Here is a 14,940-nt window from a genome sequence, read left to right as displayed (position 1 = left end):
ATTGGAGGGAGAAGGATTGAGCAGAGGGAAGAGATGATAGGATGGAAGAGGAGAGAGTAGCGGGAGAGAGAGAGCGAAGGTTGCGACGGTGCATTACCATCTGAGTAGGGGAAGAGTGAGTAGTGTTGGAGGAGAGCGAGAGAGAAAAGGATACAAAGTAGTGGTCAGAGACTTGGAGGGGAGTTGCAGTGAGATTAGTAGAAGAACAGCATCTAGTAAAGATGAGGTCAAGCGTATTGCCTGCCTTGTGAGTAGGGGGGGACGGTGAGAGGGTGAGGTCAAAAGAGGAGAGGAGTGGAAAGAAGGAGGCAGAGAGAAATTAGTAAAAGGTAGACGTAGGGAGGTTAAAGTCACCCAGAACTGTGAGGGGTGAGCCATCCTCAGGAAAGGAACTTATCAAGGCGTCAAGCTCATTGATGAACTCTCTAAGGGAACCTGGAGGGCGATACATGATAAGGATGTTAAGCTTGAATGGGCTAGTGACTGTGACAGCATGGAATTCAAATGAGGAGATAGACAGATGGGTCAGGGGAAAAAGAGAGAATGTCCACTTGGGAGAGATGAGGATTCCTGTGCATGGAGGTGGAAACATAATGCTTTGGGGGTGTTTTTCTGCTAAGGGGACAGGACAACTTCACCGCATCAAAGGGACGATGGACGGGGCCATGTACCATCAAATCTTGGGTGAGAACCTCCTTCCCTCAGCCAGGGCATTGAAAATAGGTCGTGTATGGGTATTCCAGCATGACAATGACCCAAAACACACGGCCAAGGCAACAACGGAGTGGCTCAAAAAGAAGCACATTAAGGTCCTGGAGTGGCCTAGCCAGTCTCCAGACCTTAACCCCATAGAAAATCTGTGGCGGGAGCTGAAGGTTTGAGTTGCCAAACGTCATGCTCGAAACCTTAATGACTTGGAGAAGATCTGCAAAGAGGAGTGGGACAAAATCCCTCCTGAGATGTGTGCAAACCTGGTGGCCAACTACAAGAAACATCTGACCTCTGTGATTGCCAACAAGGGTTTTGCCACCAAGTACTAAGTCATGTTTTGCAGAGGGGTCAAATACTTATTTCCCTCATTAAAATGCAAATCAATTTATAACATCTTTGACATGTGTTTTTCTGGATTTTTTATTATATAGACTGATCATGTCTTTGTCAGTGGGCAAACGTACAAAATCAGCAGGGGATCAAATACTTTTTTCCCTCACTGTAATTATTTGTCATGTCTCATCGTAGCAGGATCAGGATCAGATGGTGACAGGGGTCTCATCAGGGTCAGACAGCCAGGGAAGACCAGTCTGTGATGGAGCTTTGGTGAATTTTTGCAGATACAACACTTTATTTTCTCTGTGCAGCAAACACTGGACAAGCAAGAAGCTTCAAAGATTGAAACTATTTTAAGGCAGTCTGACAAACCTCTAAAGTTGATTTCCAATCTGTATCAAGGGTTGATAGAGGCTTTTCCCGAGGACACAAAACATGTAAAACAAAAATGTGAGGAAGAACTGGGAGACGCTATTGATGATGATGAATGGATACAGATACAGTGGGGGAAAAAAGTATTTAGTCAGCCACCAATTGTGCAAGTTCTCCCACTTAAAAAGATGAGAGAGGCCTGTAATTTTCATCATAGGTACACGTCAACTATGACAGACAAATTGAGAAAAAGAATTCCAGAAAATCACATTGTAGGATTTTTTATGAATTTATTTGCAAATTATGGTGGAAAATAAGTATTTGGTCACCTACAAACAAGCAAGATTTCTGGCACTCACAGACCTGTAACTTCTTCTTTAAGAGGCTCCTCTGTCCTCCACTCGTTACCTGTATTAATGGCACCTGTTTGAACTTGTTATCAGTATAAAAGACACCTGTCCACAACCTCAAACAGTCACACTCCAAACTCCACTATGGCCAAGACCAAAGAGCTGTCAAAGGACACCAGAAACAAAATTGTAGACCTGCACCAGGCTGGGAAGACTGAATCTGCAATAGGTAAGCAGCTTGGTTTGAAGAAATCAACTGTGGGAGCAATTATTAGGAAATGGAAGACATACAAGACCACTGATAATCTCCCTCGATCTGGGGCTCCACGCAAGATCTCACCCCGTGGGGTCAAAATGATCACAAGAACGGTGAGCAAAAATCCCAGAACCACACGGGGGGACCTAGTGAATGACCTGCAGAGAGCTGGGACCAAAGTAACAAAGCCTACCATCAGTAACACACTACGCCGCCAGGGACTCAAATCCTGCAGTGCCAGACGTGTCCCCCTGCTTAAGCCAGTACATGTCCAGGCCCGTCTGAAGTTTGCTAGAGTGCATTTGGATGATCCAGAAGAGGATTGGAAGATGAAACCATATGGTCAGATGAAACCAAAATAGAACTTTTTGGTAAAAACTCAACTCGTCGTGTTTGGAGGACAAAGAATGCTGAGTTGCATCCAAAGAACACCATACCTACTGTGAAGCATGGGGGTGGAAACATCATGTTTTGGGGCTGTTTTTTCTGCAAAGGGACCAGGACGACTGATCCGTGTAAAGGAAAGAATGAATGGGGCCATGTATCGTGAGATTTTGAGTGAAAACCTCCTTCCATCAGCAAGGGCATTGAAGATGAAACGTGGCTGGGTCTTTCAGCATGACAATGATCCCAAACACACCGCCCGGGCAACGAAGGAGTGGCTTCGTAAGAAGCATTTCAAGGTCCTGGAGTGACCTAGCCAGTCTCCAGATCTCAACCCCATAGAAAATCTTTGGAGGGAATTGAAAGTCTGTGTTGCCCAGCGACAGCCCCAAAACATCACTGCTCTAGAGGAGATCTGCATGGAGGAATGGGCCAAAATACCATCAACAGTGTGTGAAAGCCTTGTGAAGACTTACAGAAAACGTTTGACCTGTGTCATTGCCAATAAAGGGTATATAACAAATAATTGAGAAACTTTGGTTATTGACCAAATACTTATTTTCCACCATATTTTGCAAATAAAATCATTAAAAATCCTGCAATGTGATTTTCTGGATTTTTTTTCCTCATTTTGTCTGTCATAGTTGACGTGTACCTATGATGAAAATTACAGGCCTCTCTCATCTTTTTAAGAGGGAGAACTTGCACAATTGGTGGCTGACTAAATACTTTTTTGCCCCACTGTATGTTAGAATGCCCAGTCATGTTCATATAATCTCAGACATAAATTTCTGCAGTTTAAGACCATCTATAGAATGTACTATATGCCAGTTAGATTGAATATCATGCACACAGAAATGTAATTATTCTGCTGGAGGTGTAAAACACAAAAGGGGACATATTTGCATATGTTATGGTCTTGTGAAGGCTGGCTGAATTCTGGCAAAGATTATGTTCTTTTCTCTCAGCATGTCTACAGATTCTCTGTTCTCCCTGTTTTTGACTGTTATCAGAAGAAACTGTATAACCTAGCATGTATAGCGCCTAAGAAATACATTTCCATTAATTGGAAGGTTGGTTATCCTCCCACAATGTCACAATGGATGGCAGAAATGTCAAGTTATGTATCAATAGATTTGATTTATTATAAGATTAAGGGTATACTGTGCAACTTTCATGGATGCCTTGTATGGAATACTGTAAGACAAAAGGAGTCTGTATTGAAAACATGCCCATGTCAGGGGAGATACCTATTTAGGCAAATACCTATTTAGGCAATCCCTAGCTGCTGGGCTGCTCAGTCCTGGCCCTGGGGGTCTGCCATACTATTGGTTGACACTCTGGCCTAACACACCTGAAACCAATAATGAATGTTTCACTAAGATACGCCAAGCCAGCGTGTCTTATTTGCAATAAAAATGTGGCTGTTTGCAAAGAATTCAATCTCAGACGTCATTATGAATCTAAGCATGGAACTTTCAAAGTGGCCTTCCGGCCCCAGACAGAGGCCCAACGCAGAAACATTGAAGCGTTAACTGCAAGCTACACACACTGCTTTTTTGGCTGACATATTCTGTCACTTTAACGGGTTAAATCTCCAGTTACAAGGAAGAGGGGAAACAGTCGTGGACATTGTGGAAAAACTTGAGGCCTTTACCAGGAAGCTTGAGTTGTTCGATTTTGACTTGTCATCTGGAAGGCACCTGCACTTCAGCACACTGAAGAAACAACAGGCAGAGGGACCAGGCCGATGCATTGTCACAGAGGTGATGGAAGATTTCATCAAGCAGCTGAGGGACAACTTCTCCACCAGATTTGAAGACTACAGCATGCCTAAAGGTTTGAAGACTACAGCATTTGTATGTGTCCTCTCACAGTGAGCCCAGGTGGAGAATTCTCCTCCCTTGCTAAGAAAACGATACCCTCGCTGGATTAGGACGCAATTCAAACTGAGCTGATTGAATTCCAGACATCGAGCCAAATCAGAGATGCGCTCCGGAGTGCCGAATCCTTGTGTGCGTTTTGGTTGGCATGCTCAGAGGAATACAGCACAGTAAAGAAACGTGCATTTTATATGCTAACAATGTTTGGATCGACTTACATCTGCAAGTCCTCATTTTCCTCTTTGAACGCAATATAGACTCACGACAGCAACTGGCTTTCACTTCGTCCATGTAGTTTTAATTTGACTCATGAAACCCCACACTATGTAGGCCTAGTCCAATGGCGGTCCATGCAGACTCCATCAGATACTATAATATGATGTACAGTCGGGAGAACAAGTATTTGATACACTTCCGATTTTGCAGGTTTTCCTACTTACAAAGCATGTAGAGGTCTGTAATTTTTATCATAGGTGCACTTCAACTGTGAGAGACGGAATCTAAAACAAAAATCCAGAAAATCACATTGTATGATTTTTAAGTAATTAATTTGCATTTTATTGCATGACATAAGTATTTGATCACCTACCAACCAGTAAGAATTCCGGCTCTCACAGACCTGTTAGTTTTTCTTTAAGAAGCCCTCCTGTTCTCCACTCATTACCTGTATTAACTGCACCTGTTTGAACTCGTTACCTGTATAAAATACACCTGTCCACACACTCAATCAAACAGACTCCAACCTCTCCACAATGGCCAAGACCAGAGAGCTGTGTAAGGACAGCAGGGATACAATTGTAGACCTGCACAAGGCTGGGATGGGTTACAGGACAATAGGCAAGCAGCTTGGTGAGAAGGCAACAACTGGAAGAAAATGGAAGAAGTTCAAGATGACGGTCAATCACCCTCGGTCTGGGGCTCCATGCAAGATCTCACCTCGTGGGGCATCAATGATCATGAGGAAGGTGAGGGATCAGCCCAGAACTAGACGGCAGGACCTGTTCAATGACCTGAAGAGAGCTGGGACCACAGTCTCAAAGAAAACCACTTTTGACTAATTGGCTGGAGCAGTGGAAACGTGTTCTCTGGAGTGATGAATCACGCTTCTAATCAAATCAAATCAAATGTTATTTGTCACATGCACATGTTTAGCAGATGTTATAGTGGGTGTAGCTAAATGCTTGTGCTTCTAGCTCCGACAGTGCAGTAATATCTAACAAGTAATATCTAACAATTTCACAACATATACCCAATACACCCAAAACTAGTAAGGAATGGGATTTAAGAATATATACATATATGGACAAGCAATGACAGAGCGGCATGGACTAAGATACAGTAGAATATTATAGAATAGAATGCAGTATATACATATGAGATGAGTAGTTCAAGATATGTAAACATGATTAAAGTGACTAGTGTTCCATTTCTTAAAGTGGCCAGTGATTTCAAAATTCAGCAGCAGCCTCTAATGTGCTAGTAATGGCTATTTAACAGTCTGACGGCCTTGAGATAGAAGCTGTTTTTCATTCTCTCTGTCCCAGCTTTGATGCACCTGTACTGACCTCGCCTTCTGGATGATAGCGGGGTGACCAGGCAGTGGCTTGAGTGGTTGATGTCCTTGATGATCTTTTTGGCCTTCCTGTGACATCGGGTGCTGTATGTGTCTTGGAGGGCGGGTAGTTTGCCCCCGGTTATGCGTTCGGCAGACCGCACCACCCTCTGGAGAGCCCTGCGGTTGTGGGCGGTGCAGTTGCCGTACCAGGCGGTGATACAGCCCGACAGGATGCTCTCAATTGTGCATCTGTAAAAGTTTGTGAGGGTTTTAGGTGCTAAGACGAATTTCTTCAGTCTCCTGAGGTTGAAGAGGCTCTGTTGCGCCTTCTTCACCACACTGTCTGCGTGGGTGGACCATTTCAGTTTGTCGGTGATGTGTACGCCAAGGAACTTGAAGCTTTCCACCTTCTCCACTGCGGTCCCGTCGATGAGGATAGCGGGGTGCACCCTCTGCTGTTTCCTGAAGTCCACGATCATCTCCTTTGTTTTGTTAATGTTGAATGAGAGGTTATTTTCCTGGCACCACACTCCCAGAGCCCTCACCTCCTCCCTGTAGGTGGTCTCATCATCGTTGGTAATCAAGCCTACGACTGTTGTGTCGTCTGCAAACTTGATGATTGAGTTGGAGGCGTGCTTGGCCACGCAGTCATGGGTTAACAGGGAGTACAGGAGGGGGCTGAGCACGCACCCTTGTGGGTCCCCAGTGTTGAGGATCAGCGAAGTGGAGATGTTGTTTCCTACCTTCACCACCTGGGGGCGGCCCGTCAGGAAGTCCAGGACCCAGTTGCACAGGGCGGGGTTCAGACCCAGGGCCTCAAGCTTAATGATGAGCTTGGAGGGTACTATGGTGTTGAATGCTGAGCTATAGTCAATGAACAGCATTCTTACATAGGTATTCTTCTTGTCCAGATGGGATAGGGCAGTGTGCAGTGTGATGGCGATTGCATCGTCTGTGGATCTATTGGGGCGGTATGCAAATTGGAGTCGGTCTAGGGTTACAGGTAAGGTAGAGGTGATATGATCCTTGACTAGCCTCTCAAAGCACTTCATGATGACAGAGGTGAGTGCTACAGGGCGATAGGCATTTAGTTCAGTTACCTTTGCTTTCTTGGGTACATGAACAATGGTGGCCATCTTGAAGCATGTGGGAACAGCAGACTGGGAAAGGGAGAGATTGAATATGTCCGTAAACACACCAGCCAGCTGGTCTGCGCATGCTCTGAGGACGCGGCTAAGGATGCCGTCTGGGCCGGCAGCCTTTCGGGGGTTAACATGCTTAAGTGTCTTAATCACATCGGCCATGAAGAAGGAGAGGCCACAGTCCTTGGTAGTGGGCCTCGTCAGTGGCACTGTGTTATCCTCAAAGCGGGCGAAGAAGGTGTTAAGCTTGTCTGGAAGCGAGACGTTGGTGTCGGCGACATGGCTAGTTTTCCTTTTGTAGTCCGTGATTGTCTGTAGACCCTGCCACATACATCTCGTGTCTGAGCCGTTGAATTGTGACTCCACTTTGTCTCTATACTGATGTTTTGCCAGTTTAATTGCGTTGCAGAGTGAGTAGCTACACTGTTTGTATTCTGCCATAATCCCAGTCACCTTGCCATGGTTGAATGCGGTGGTTTGCGCTTTCAGATTTGCGCGAATGCTGCCATCTATCCACGGTTTCTGGTTAGGGTAGGTTTTAATAGTCACAGTGGGCACAACATCACATATACACTTCCTGATAAACTCAGTCACCGTTTCAGTGTATTCGTTTAAATTATTTCCGGAAGCTACCCGGAACATATCTCAGTCCGCGTGATCAAAACAATCTTGAAGTGTGGATTCTGATTGGTCAGACCAGCGTTGAATAGTCCTTAGCACGGGTACTTCCTGTTTGAGTTTCTGCCTATAGGAAGGGAGAAGCAAAATGGAGTTGTGGTCAGATTTGCCGAAAGGAGGGTGGGGGAGGGCCTTATAACCATCCCGGAAGTTCGAATAGCAATGGTCGAGGATTTTAGCAGCGCGAGTACAACAGTCAATATGTTGATAGAACTTCGGCAACCTAGTCCTCAAATTTGCTTTGTTAAAATCCCCGGCTACAATAAATGCAGCCTCAGGATATGTGGTTTCCAGTTTGCATAAGGTCCAGTGAAGTTCTTTGAGGGCCGTCGTGGTATCGGCTTGAGGGGGGATATACACGGCCGTGACTCCCAAGAAAATACTCTTGGGAGATAATACGGTTGGCATTTGATTGTGAGATATTCTAGGTCGGGTGAGCAGAAGGACTCGAGTTCCCCTATGTTACTACAATTACACCATAAGTCGTTAATCATGAAACCCACACCTCCGCCCTTCTGCTTCCCGGAGAGATATTTATTCCTGTCTGCGCAATGAACTAAGAACCCATCTGGCTGGACCGATTCCGACAGAATATCCCATGAGAGCCATGTTTCCGTGAAACAGAGGATGTTACAGGCCCTGATGTCTCTCTGGAAGGAAATCCTTGCCGTAGTTCGTTGAGCTTGTTAACCAAAGACTGAACATTAGCGAGTAGAATACTTGGAAGTGGTGGGTGGTGTGTGCACCTCCTAAGTCGAACCAGCAGGTCGCTCTGAGTGCCTCTCCTCCGCCGGCGATGTTTTGGATCAGCCGCTGGAATCTGTTCAGTTGCCCTGGGGAGAGCAAACAAAGGATCTGCTTTGGGAAAGTCATATTCCTGGTCGTAATGCTGGTGAGTTACTGCCGCTCTGATATCCAATAGTTTTTCCCGGCTGAGCTAATAATGTAAAGAAGTATACATAAAAAAACTAAATACTGCAAAGTTTCCTAAGACCTAGTCACGAGGCCACCATCTTCGTCGGTGCCAGGAATACACCATCTGGCAGTCCGACGGACGAATCTGGGTTTGGTGATGCATAGTGCCAACTGTAAAATTTGGTGGAGGAGGAATAATGGCCTGGGGCTGTTTTTCATGGTTCGGGATAGGCCCCTTAGTTCCAGTGAAGAAAAATCTTAACGCTACATCATACAATGACATTCTAGATGATTCTGTGCTTCCAACTTTGTGGCAACAGTTTGGGGAAGGCCCTTTCCAAGAGCCCGATGAGGAGGCACAAAACCGGACAGGCAGATGATGTCAGTGACTCAACCCACTCAAGTCGAGTATAGCGAAATAGCCTGGCATGACATGATGCATCCCTCCTAGGGACGGCATTGGAGAGCTACTGACTCAGCCCCCGTAATAGTTTCAGAGGCAGAGAATCCCAGTGGAGAGAGGGGAGCCGGCCAGGCAGAGACAGCAAGGGTGGTTCGTCACTCCAGTGCCTTGCCATTCACCTTAGCACCCCTTGGCCAGACCACACTCAATCATAGGATGTACTGAAGAGATGAGTCTTCAGTAAAGACTTTAAGGATGAGACTGAGTCTGCTTTTCTCACATTGATCGGCAGACCATTCCATAAAAATTGAGTTCTATAGGAGAAAGCCCTGCCTCCAGCTGTTTGCTTAGAAATACTAGGAACAATAAGGTGACCTGCGTCTTGTGACCGTAGCGTACGTGTAGATATGTACAGCACGACCAAACCTCAGCGATATGTAGCAGCAAGTCCAGCTAATGCTTTGTAGGTTAACAGTAAAACCTTGAAACCAGCCCTAGCCTTAACAGGAAGTTGGTGTAGAGAGGTCTAGCACTGGAGTAATATAATCAATTTTTTTGGTTCTAGTCAAGATTCTAGCAGACGTATTTAGCACTAGCTAAATTTTATTTATTGCCTTATCTGGGTATCTGGAGAGTAGAGCATTGCTCTAGTCTAATCTTGAAGTGACAAAAGCATGGATTAGCTTTTCTGCATAATTTATGGGCAGAAAGATGGAAAAAAGCTGCTCTTTAGATACTTTTAATATGTTAGTCAAAAGAGAGATCACTACAATACATTTTAATAGAAAGTTAGCAAAAATAAATAAGATCTTGCTACCATGGAATGGAAAATAACTGTCTATTTGTGGAAAAATCACCCTGATAAACTCTTTAGTCATATCCCAGTTCTGTAGCTCAATTGGTAGAGCATGGCGCTTGTAACGCCAGGGTAGTGGGTTAGATCCCCGGGACCACCCATACGTAAAGATTTATGCACACATGACTGTAAGTCGCTTTGGATAAAAATTTCTGCTAAATGGCATATTATTATTATTATTTGCTTATGTCCCTGGCTATACCTAAATACTTGTTTTTTAAATTATATGAGCAAAACATTTGCCATTTTATTTGGAACGGCAAGCCAGACAAAATTAAACGGGCCAATTTATATAATGAATATGAATTCGGAGGGCAGAAATTATTAAATATGAAAGCGTTAGACATCTCACTAAAGGCTTCAGTCACACAACAGCTATACTTAAATCCGAACTGGTTCTCCAGCAGATTGGTAAGAATGGCTCACCACATGTTCAAGAATGGCCTTTTTCCCCTTTATTCAGATTACAACATCTCACTTTCGGTTATTTGAAAAAGACAGAACAAATATTACAACAAATATTATGGTTAAACTCAAATATACTAATTGATTAAAAAAATGTAATTTTTGAAAATAATGTTTAAAAACGGTAAATAGGACTGGTGGAGTTATGCCACACATACAGTTAACATAATATATGGAAATGTCTGCTCTATCCAAAATTACAACAAACTAATTGCAGCATTACTGCAAAAAAATGGAAAAGGCAAGTGGAAGGGGAAGAAAGTAAGGAGATGCATTAAAGACCAAAATTGGTTAAAGAAAACTGTGATAAATAAAAAAGTATACCAGTTTCATTTAAGGACCAAATAATGGACAGCTGTGCCATACAGATTGCAAAACAGTTGGGAAGAGATTTTCGATGTACCGATTCTATGGCACATGGTTTATGAACAGATAAACAAAACGACGCCGGATTCAAAACGTACAGTTATTCAATTAAAATTATTATGAACATTTCTTGCAACCAATAGAATGTTATAAATATGGGGGATACAACCATCCCAGCTCTGCAGATTTTGTTGCGAAGAGACAGAATCATTAGATCATTTGTTTTGGTCCATATGTAACTTGTTTTTGGTTGCAGGTTCAAGAATGGCTGAAGAATTGCAACATTTACATGGAGCTAACTCTGCAAATAGCACAGTTGGGGGATTTGAAAAGTCATAGTCAATCGATCAATAATATAATAATACTTTACAATCTGTGGAAACTATGAGAATAGAAAGGTTCAGAACTTTTGTGAAACATCACAGCACAGTTGAAAAATATGGCAAATACAAATCAAAACTGGATGGTGTTCAGAGACAGACGGGAGGGGTTGAGGGGAGCTGAAGGGTGGGAATAAAAAGAACCCCAAAAAAGTAATAACTAGTGTAAAATATACTGTGTCCGTAAAATGTGTATAGTATGTACTGTGTAAGCTGGAAGTAGAAGCTTAAGTGTTGTTGTCCAGTAGTTTACTCCAATTAGGGGAACAAATATACATACAGTGGGGAGAACAAGTATTTGATACACCGCCTATTTTGCAGGTTTTCCTACTTACAAAGCATGTAGAGGTCTGTAGTTTTTATCATAGGTACACTTCAACTGTGAGAGACGGAATCTAAAACAAAAATCCAGAAAATCACATTGTATGATTTTTAAGTAATTAATTTGCATTTTATTGCATGACATAAGTATTTGATCACCTACCAACCAGTAAGAATTCCGGCTCTCACAGACCTGTTAGTTTTTCTTTAAGAAGACCTCCTGTTCTCTACTCATTACCTGTATTAACTGCACCTGTTTGAACTCGTTATCTGTATAAAAGACACCTGTCCACACACTCAATCAAACAGACTCCAACCTCTCCACAATGGCCAAGACCAGAGAGCTGTGTAAGGACATCAGGGATAAAATTGTAGACCTGCACAAGGCTGGGATGGGCTACAGGACAATAGGCAAGCAGCTTGGTGAGAAGGTAACAACTGTTGGCGCAATTATTAGAAAATGGAAGAAGTTCAAGATGACGTCAATCACCCTCGGTCTGGGGACTCCATGCAAGATCTCACCTCGTGGGGCATCAATGATCATGAGGAAGGTGAGGGATCAGCCCAGAACTACACGGCAGGACCTGGTCAATGACCTGAAGAGAGCTGGGACCACAGTCTCAAAGAAAACCATTAGTAACACACTATGCCGTCATGGATTAAAAATCCTGCAGCGCACACAAGGTCCCCCTGCTCAAGCCAGCGCATGTCCAGGCCCGTCTGAAGTTTGCCAATCACCATCTGGATGATCCAGAGGAGGAATGGGAGAAGGTCATGTGGTCTGATGAGACAAAAATATAGCTTTTTGGTCTAAACTCCACTCGCCGTGTTTGGAGGAAGAAGAAGGATGAGTACAACCCCAAGAACACCATCCCAACCGTGAAGCATGGAGGTGGAAACATCATTCTTTGGGGATGCTTTTCTGCAAAGGGGACAGGACGACTGCACCGTATTGAGGGGAGGATGGATGGGGCCATGTATCGCAAGATCTTGGCCAACAACCTCCTTCCCTCAGTAAGAGCATTGAAGATGGGTCGTGGCTGGGTCTTCCAGCATGACAACGACCCAAAACACACAGCCAGGGCAACTAAGGAGTGGCTCCGTAAGAAGCATCTCAAGGTCCTGGAGTGGCCTAGCCAGTCTCCAGACCTGAACCCAATAGAAAATATTTGGAGGGAGCTGAAAGTCCGTATTGCCCAGCGACAGCCCCCGAAAACCTGAAGGATCTGGAGAAGGTCTGTATGGAGGAGTGGGCCAAAATCCCTGCTGCAGTGTGTGCAAACCTGGTCAAGACCTACAGGAAACGTATGATCTCTGTAATTGCAAACAAAGGTTTCTGTACCAAATATTAAGTTCTGCTTTTCTGATGTACCAAATACTTATGTCATGCAATATAATGCAAATTAATTACTTAAAAATCATACAATGTGATTTTCTGGATTTTTGTTTTAGATTCCGTCTCTCACAGTTGAAGTGTACCTATGATAAAAATTACAGACCTCTACATGCTTTGTAAGTAGGAAAACCTGCAAAATAGGCGGTGTATCAAATACTGTATGTATATTTGTTCCCCTAATTGGAGTAAACTACTGGACAACAACACTTAAGCTTCTACTTCCAGCTTACACAGTACATACTATACACATTTTACGGACACAGTATATTTTACACTAGTTATTACTTTTTTGGTGTTATTTTTATTCCCACCCTTCAGCTCGGCAGTGTATCAAAAACTTGTTCTCCCCACTGTATATGCACTACCGGTCAAAAGTTTTAGAACCCCTACTCATTCAACGGTGTTTCTTTATTTTTACTATTTTCCGACATTGTAGTATAATAGTGAAGACATCAAAACTATGAAATAACACATATGGAATGTAGTAACCAAAAAAGTGTTAAACAAATCAAACTATATTTATATTTGAGATTCTTCAAATAGCCACCCTTTGCCTTGATGACAGCTTTGCACACTCTTGGCATTCTCTCAACCAGCTTCACCTGGAATGCTTTTCCAAAAGTCTTGAAGGAGTTCCCACTTATGCTGAGCACTTCTTGGCTGCTTTTCCTTCATTCAGCGGTCTGACTCATCCCAAACCATCTCAATTGGGTTGAGGTCGGGGGACTGTGGAGGCCAGGTCATCTGATGCAGCACTCCATCTCGCTCCTTCTTGGTAAAATAGCCCTTACACAGCCTGGAGGTGTGTTGGGTCATTGTCCTGTTGAAAAACAAGTGATAGTCCCACTAAGCCCAAACCAGATGGGATGGCGTATTGCTGCAGAATGCTGTGGTAGCCATGCTGGTTAAGTGTGCCTTGAATTCTAAATAAATCACAGACAGTGTCACCAGCAAAGCACCCCCACACCATAACACCTCCTCCTCCATGCTTTACGGTGGGAAATACACATGCGGAGATCATCCGTTCACCCACACCGCGTCTCACAAAGACATGGCGGTTGGAACCAAAAATCTCAAATTTGGACTCCAGACCAAAGGACACATTTCCACCGGTCTAATGTCCATTGCTCGTGTTTCTTGGCCCAAGCAAGTCCCTTCTTATTATTGGTGTCCTTTAGTAGTGGTTTCTTTGCAGCAATTCGACCATGAAGGCCTGATTCACACAGTCTCCTCTGAACAGTTGATGTTGAGATGTGTCTGTTACTTGAACTCTGTGAAGCATTTATTTGGGCTGCTAACTCTAATGAACTTATCCTCTGCAGCAGAGGTAACTCTGGGTCTTTCATTCCTGTGGCGGTCCTCATGAGAGCCAGTTTCATCATAGCACTTGATGGTTTTTGCGACTGCACTTGAAGAAACTTTCAAAGTTCTTGAAATGTTCCGTATTGACTGACCTTCATGTCTTAAAGTAATGATGGACTGACGCTTCTCTTTGCTTATTTGAGCTGTTCTTGCCATAATATGGACATGGTCATTAACCAAATAGGGCTATCTTCTACATACCTTATCACAACACAACTGATTGGCTCAAACGCATTAAGAAGGAAATAAATTCCACAAATTAACTTTTAAGAAAGCACACCTGTTAATTTAAATGCATTCCAGGTGACTACCTCATGAAGCTGGTTGAGAGAATGCTAATAGTGTGCAAAGCTGTCATCAAGGTAAAGGGTGGCTACTTTGAAGAATCTCAAATATAAAATATAGTTTGATTTGTTTAACACTTTTTTGGGTACTACATGATTCCATATGTGTTATTTCATAGTTTTGATGTCTTCACTATTATTCTACAATGTGGAAAATAGTAAACAATAAAGAAAAGCCCTTGAATGAGTAGGTGTTCTAAAACTTTTGACCGGTAGTATATATATATATATATATATATATATATATATACAGTGGGGGGAAAAAGTATTTAGTCAGCCACCAATTGTGCAAGTTCTCCCACTTAAAAAGATGAGAGAGGCCTGTAATTTTCATCATAGGTACACGTGAACTATGACAGACAAATTGAGAGAAAAAAAATCCAGAAAATCACATTGTAGGATTTTTTATGAATTTATTTGCAAATTATGGTGGAAAATAAGTATTTGATCACCTACAAACAAGCA

General features: G+C 43.3%; 1 protein-coding gene across 1 annotated transcript in view; it reads left to right on the top strand.

Moving 5' to 3' along the window:
- Positions 1–4,178: 4,178 nt before the first annotated feature.
- Positions 4,179–14,940, top strand: part of LOC121546468 (immunoglobulin-like and fibronectin type III domain-containing protein 1) — a 62,942-nt gene continuing 52,180 nt past the window's right edge. The window contains exon 1 of the mRNA XM_045209386.1: positions 4,179–4,248. Coding sequence (XP_045065321.1) covers positions 4,179–4,248 — 70 coding nt within the window. The remainder of the gene's footprint in view (positions 4,249–14,940) is intronic.

This window comes from Coregonus clupeaformis, chromosome 30 (genome assembly GCF_020615455.1).
Source record: "Coregonus clupeaformis isolate EN_2021a chromosome 30, ASM2061545v1, whole genome shotgun sequence".
Classification (NCBI taxonomy): domain Eukaryota; kingdom Metazoa; phylum Chordata; class Actinopteri; order Salmoniformes; family Salmonidae; genus Coregonus; species Coregonus clupeaformis.
The sequence above is the reverse complement of the archived record's forward strand: the minus strand, read 5'-3'. Positions and strand labels throughout refer to the sequence as shown.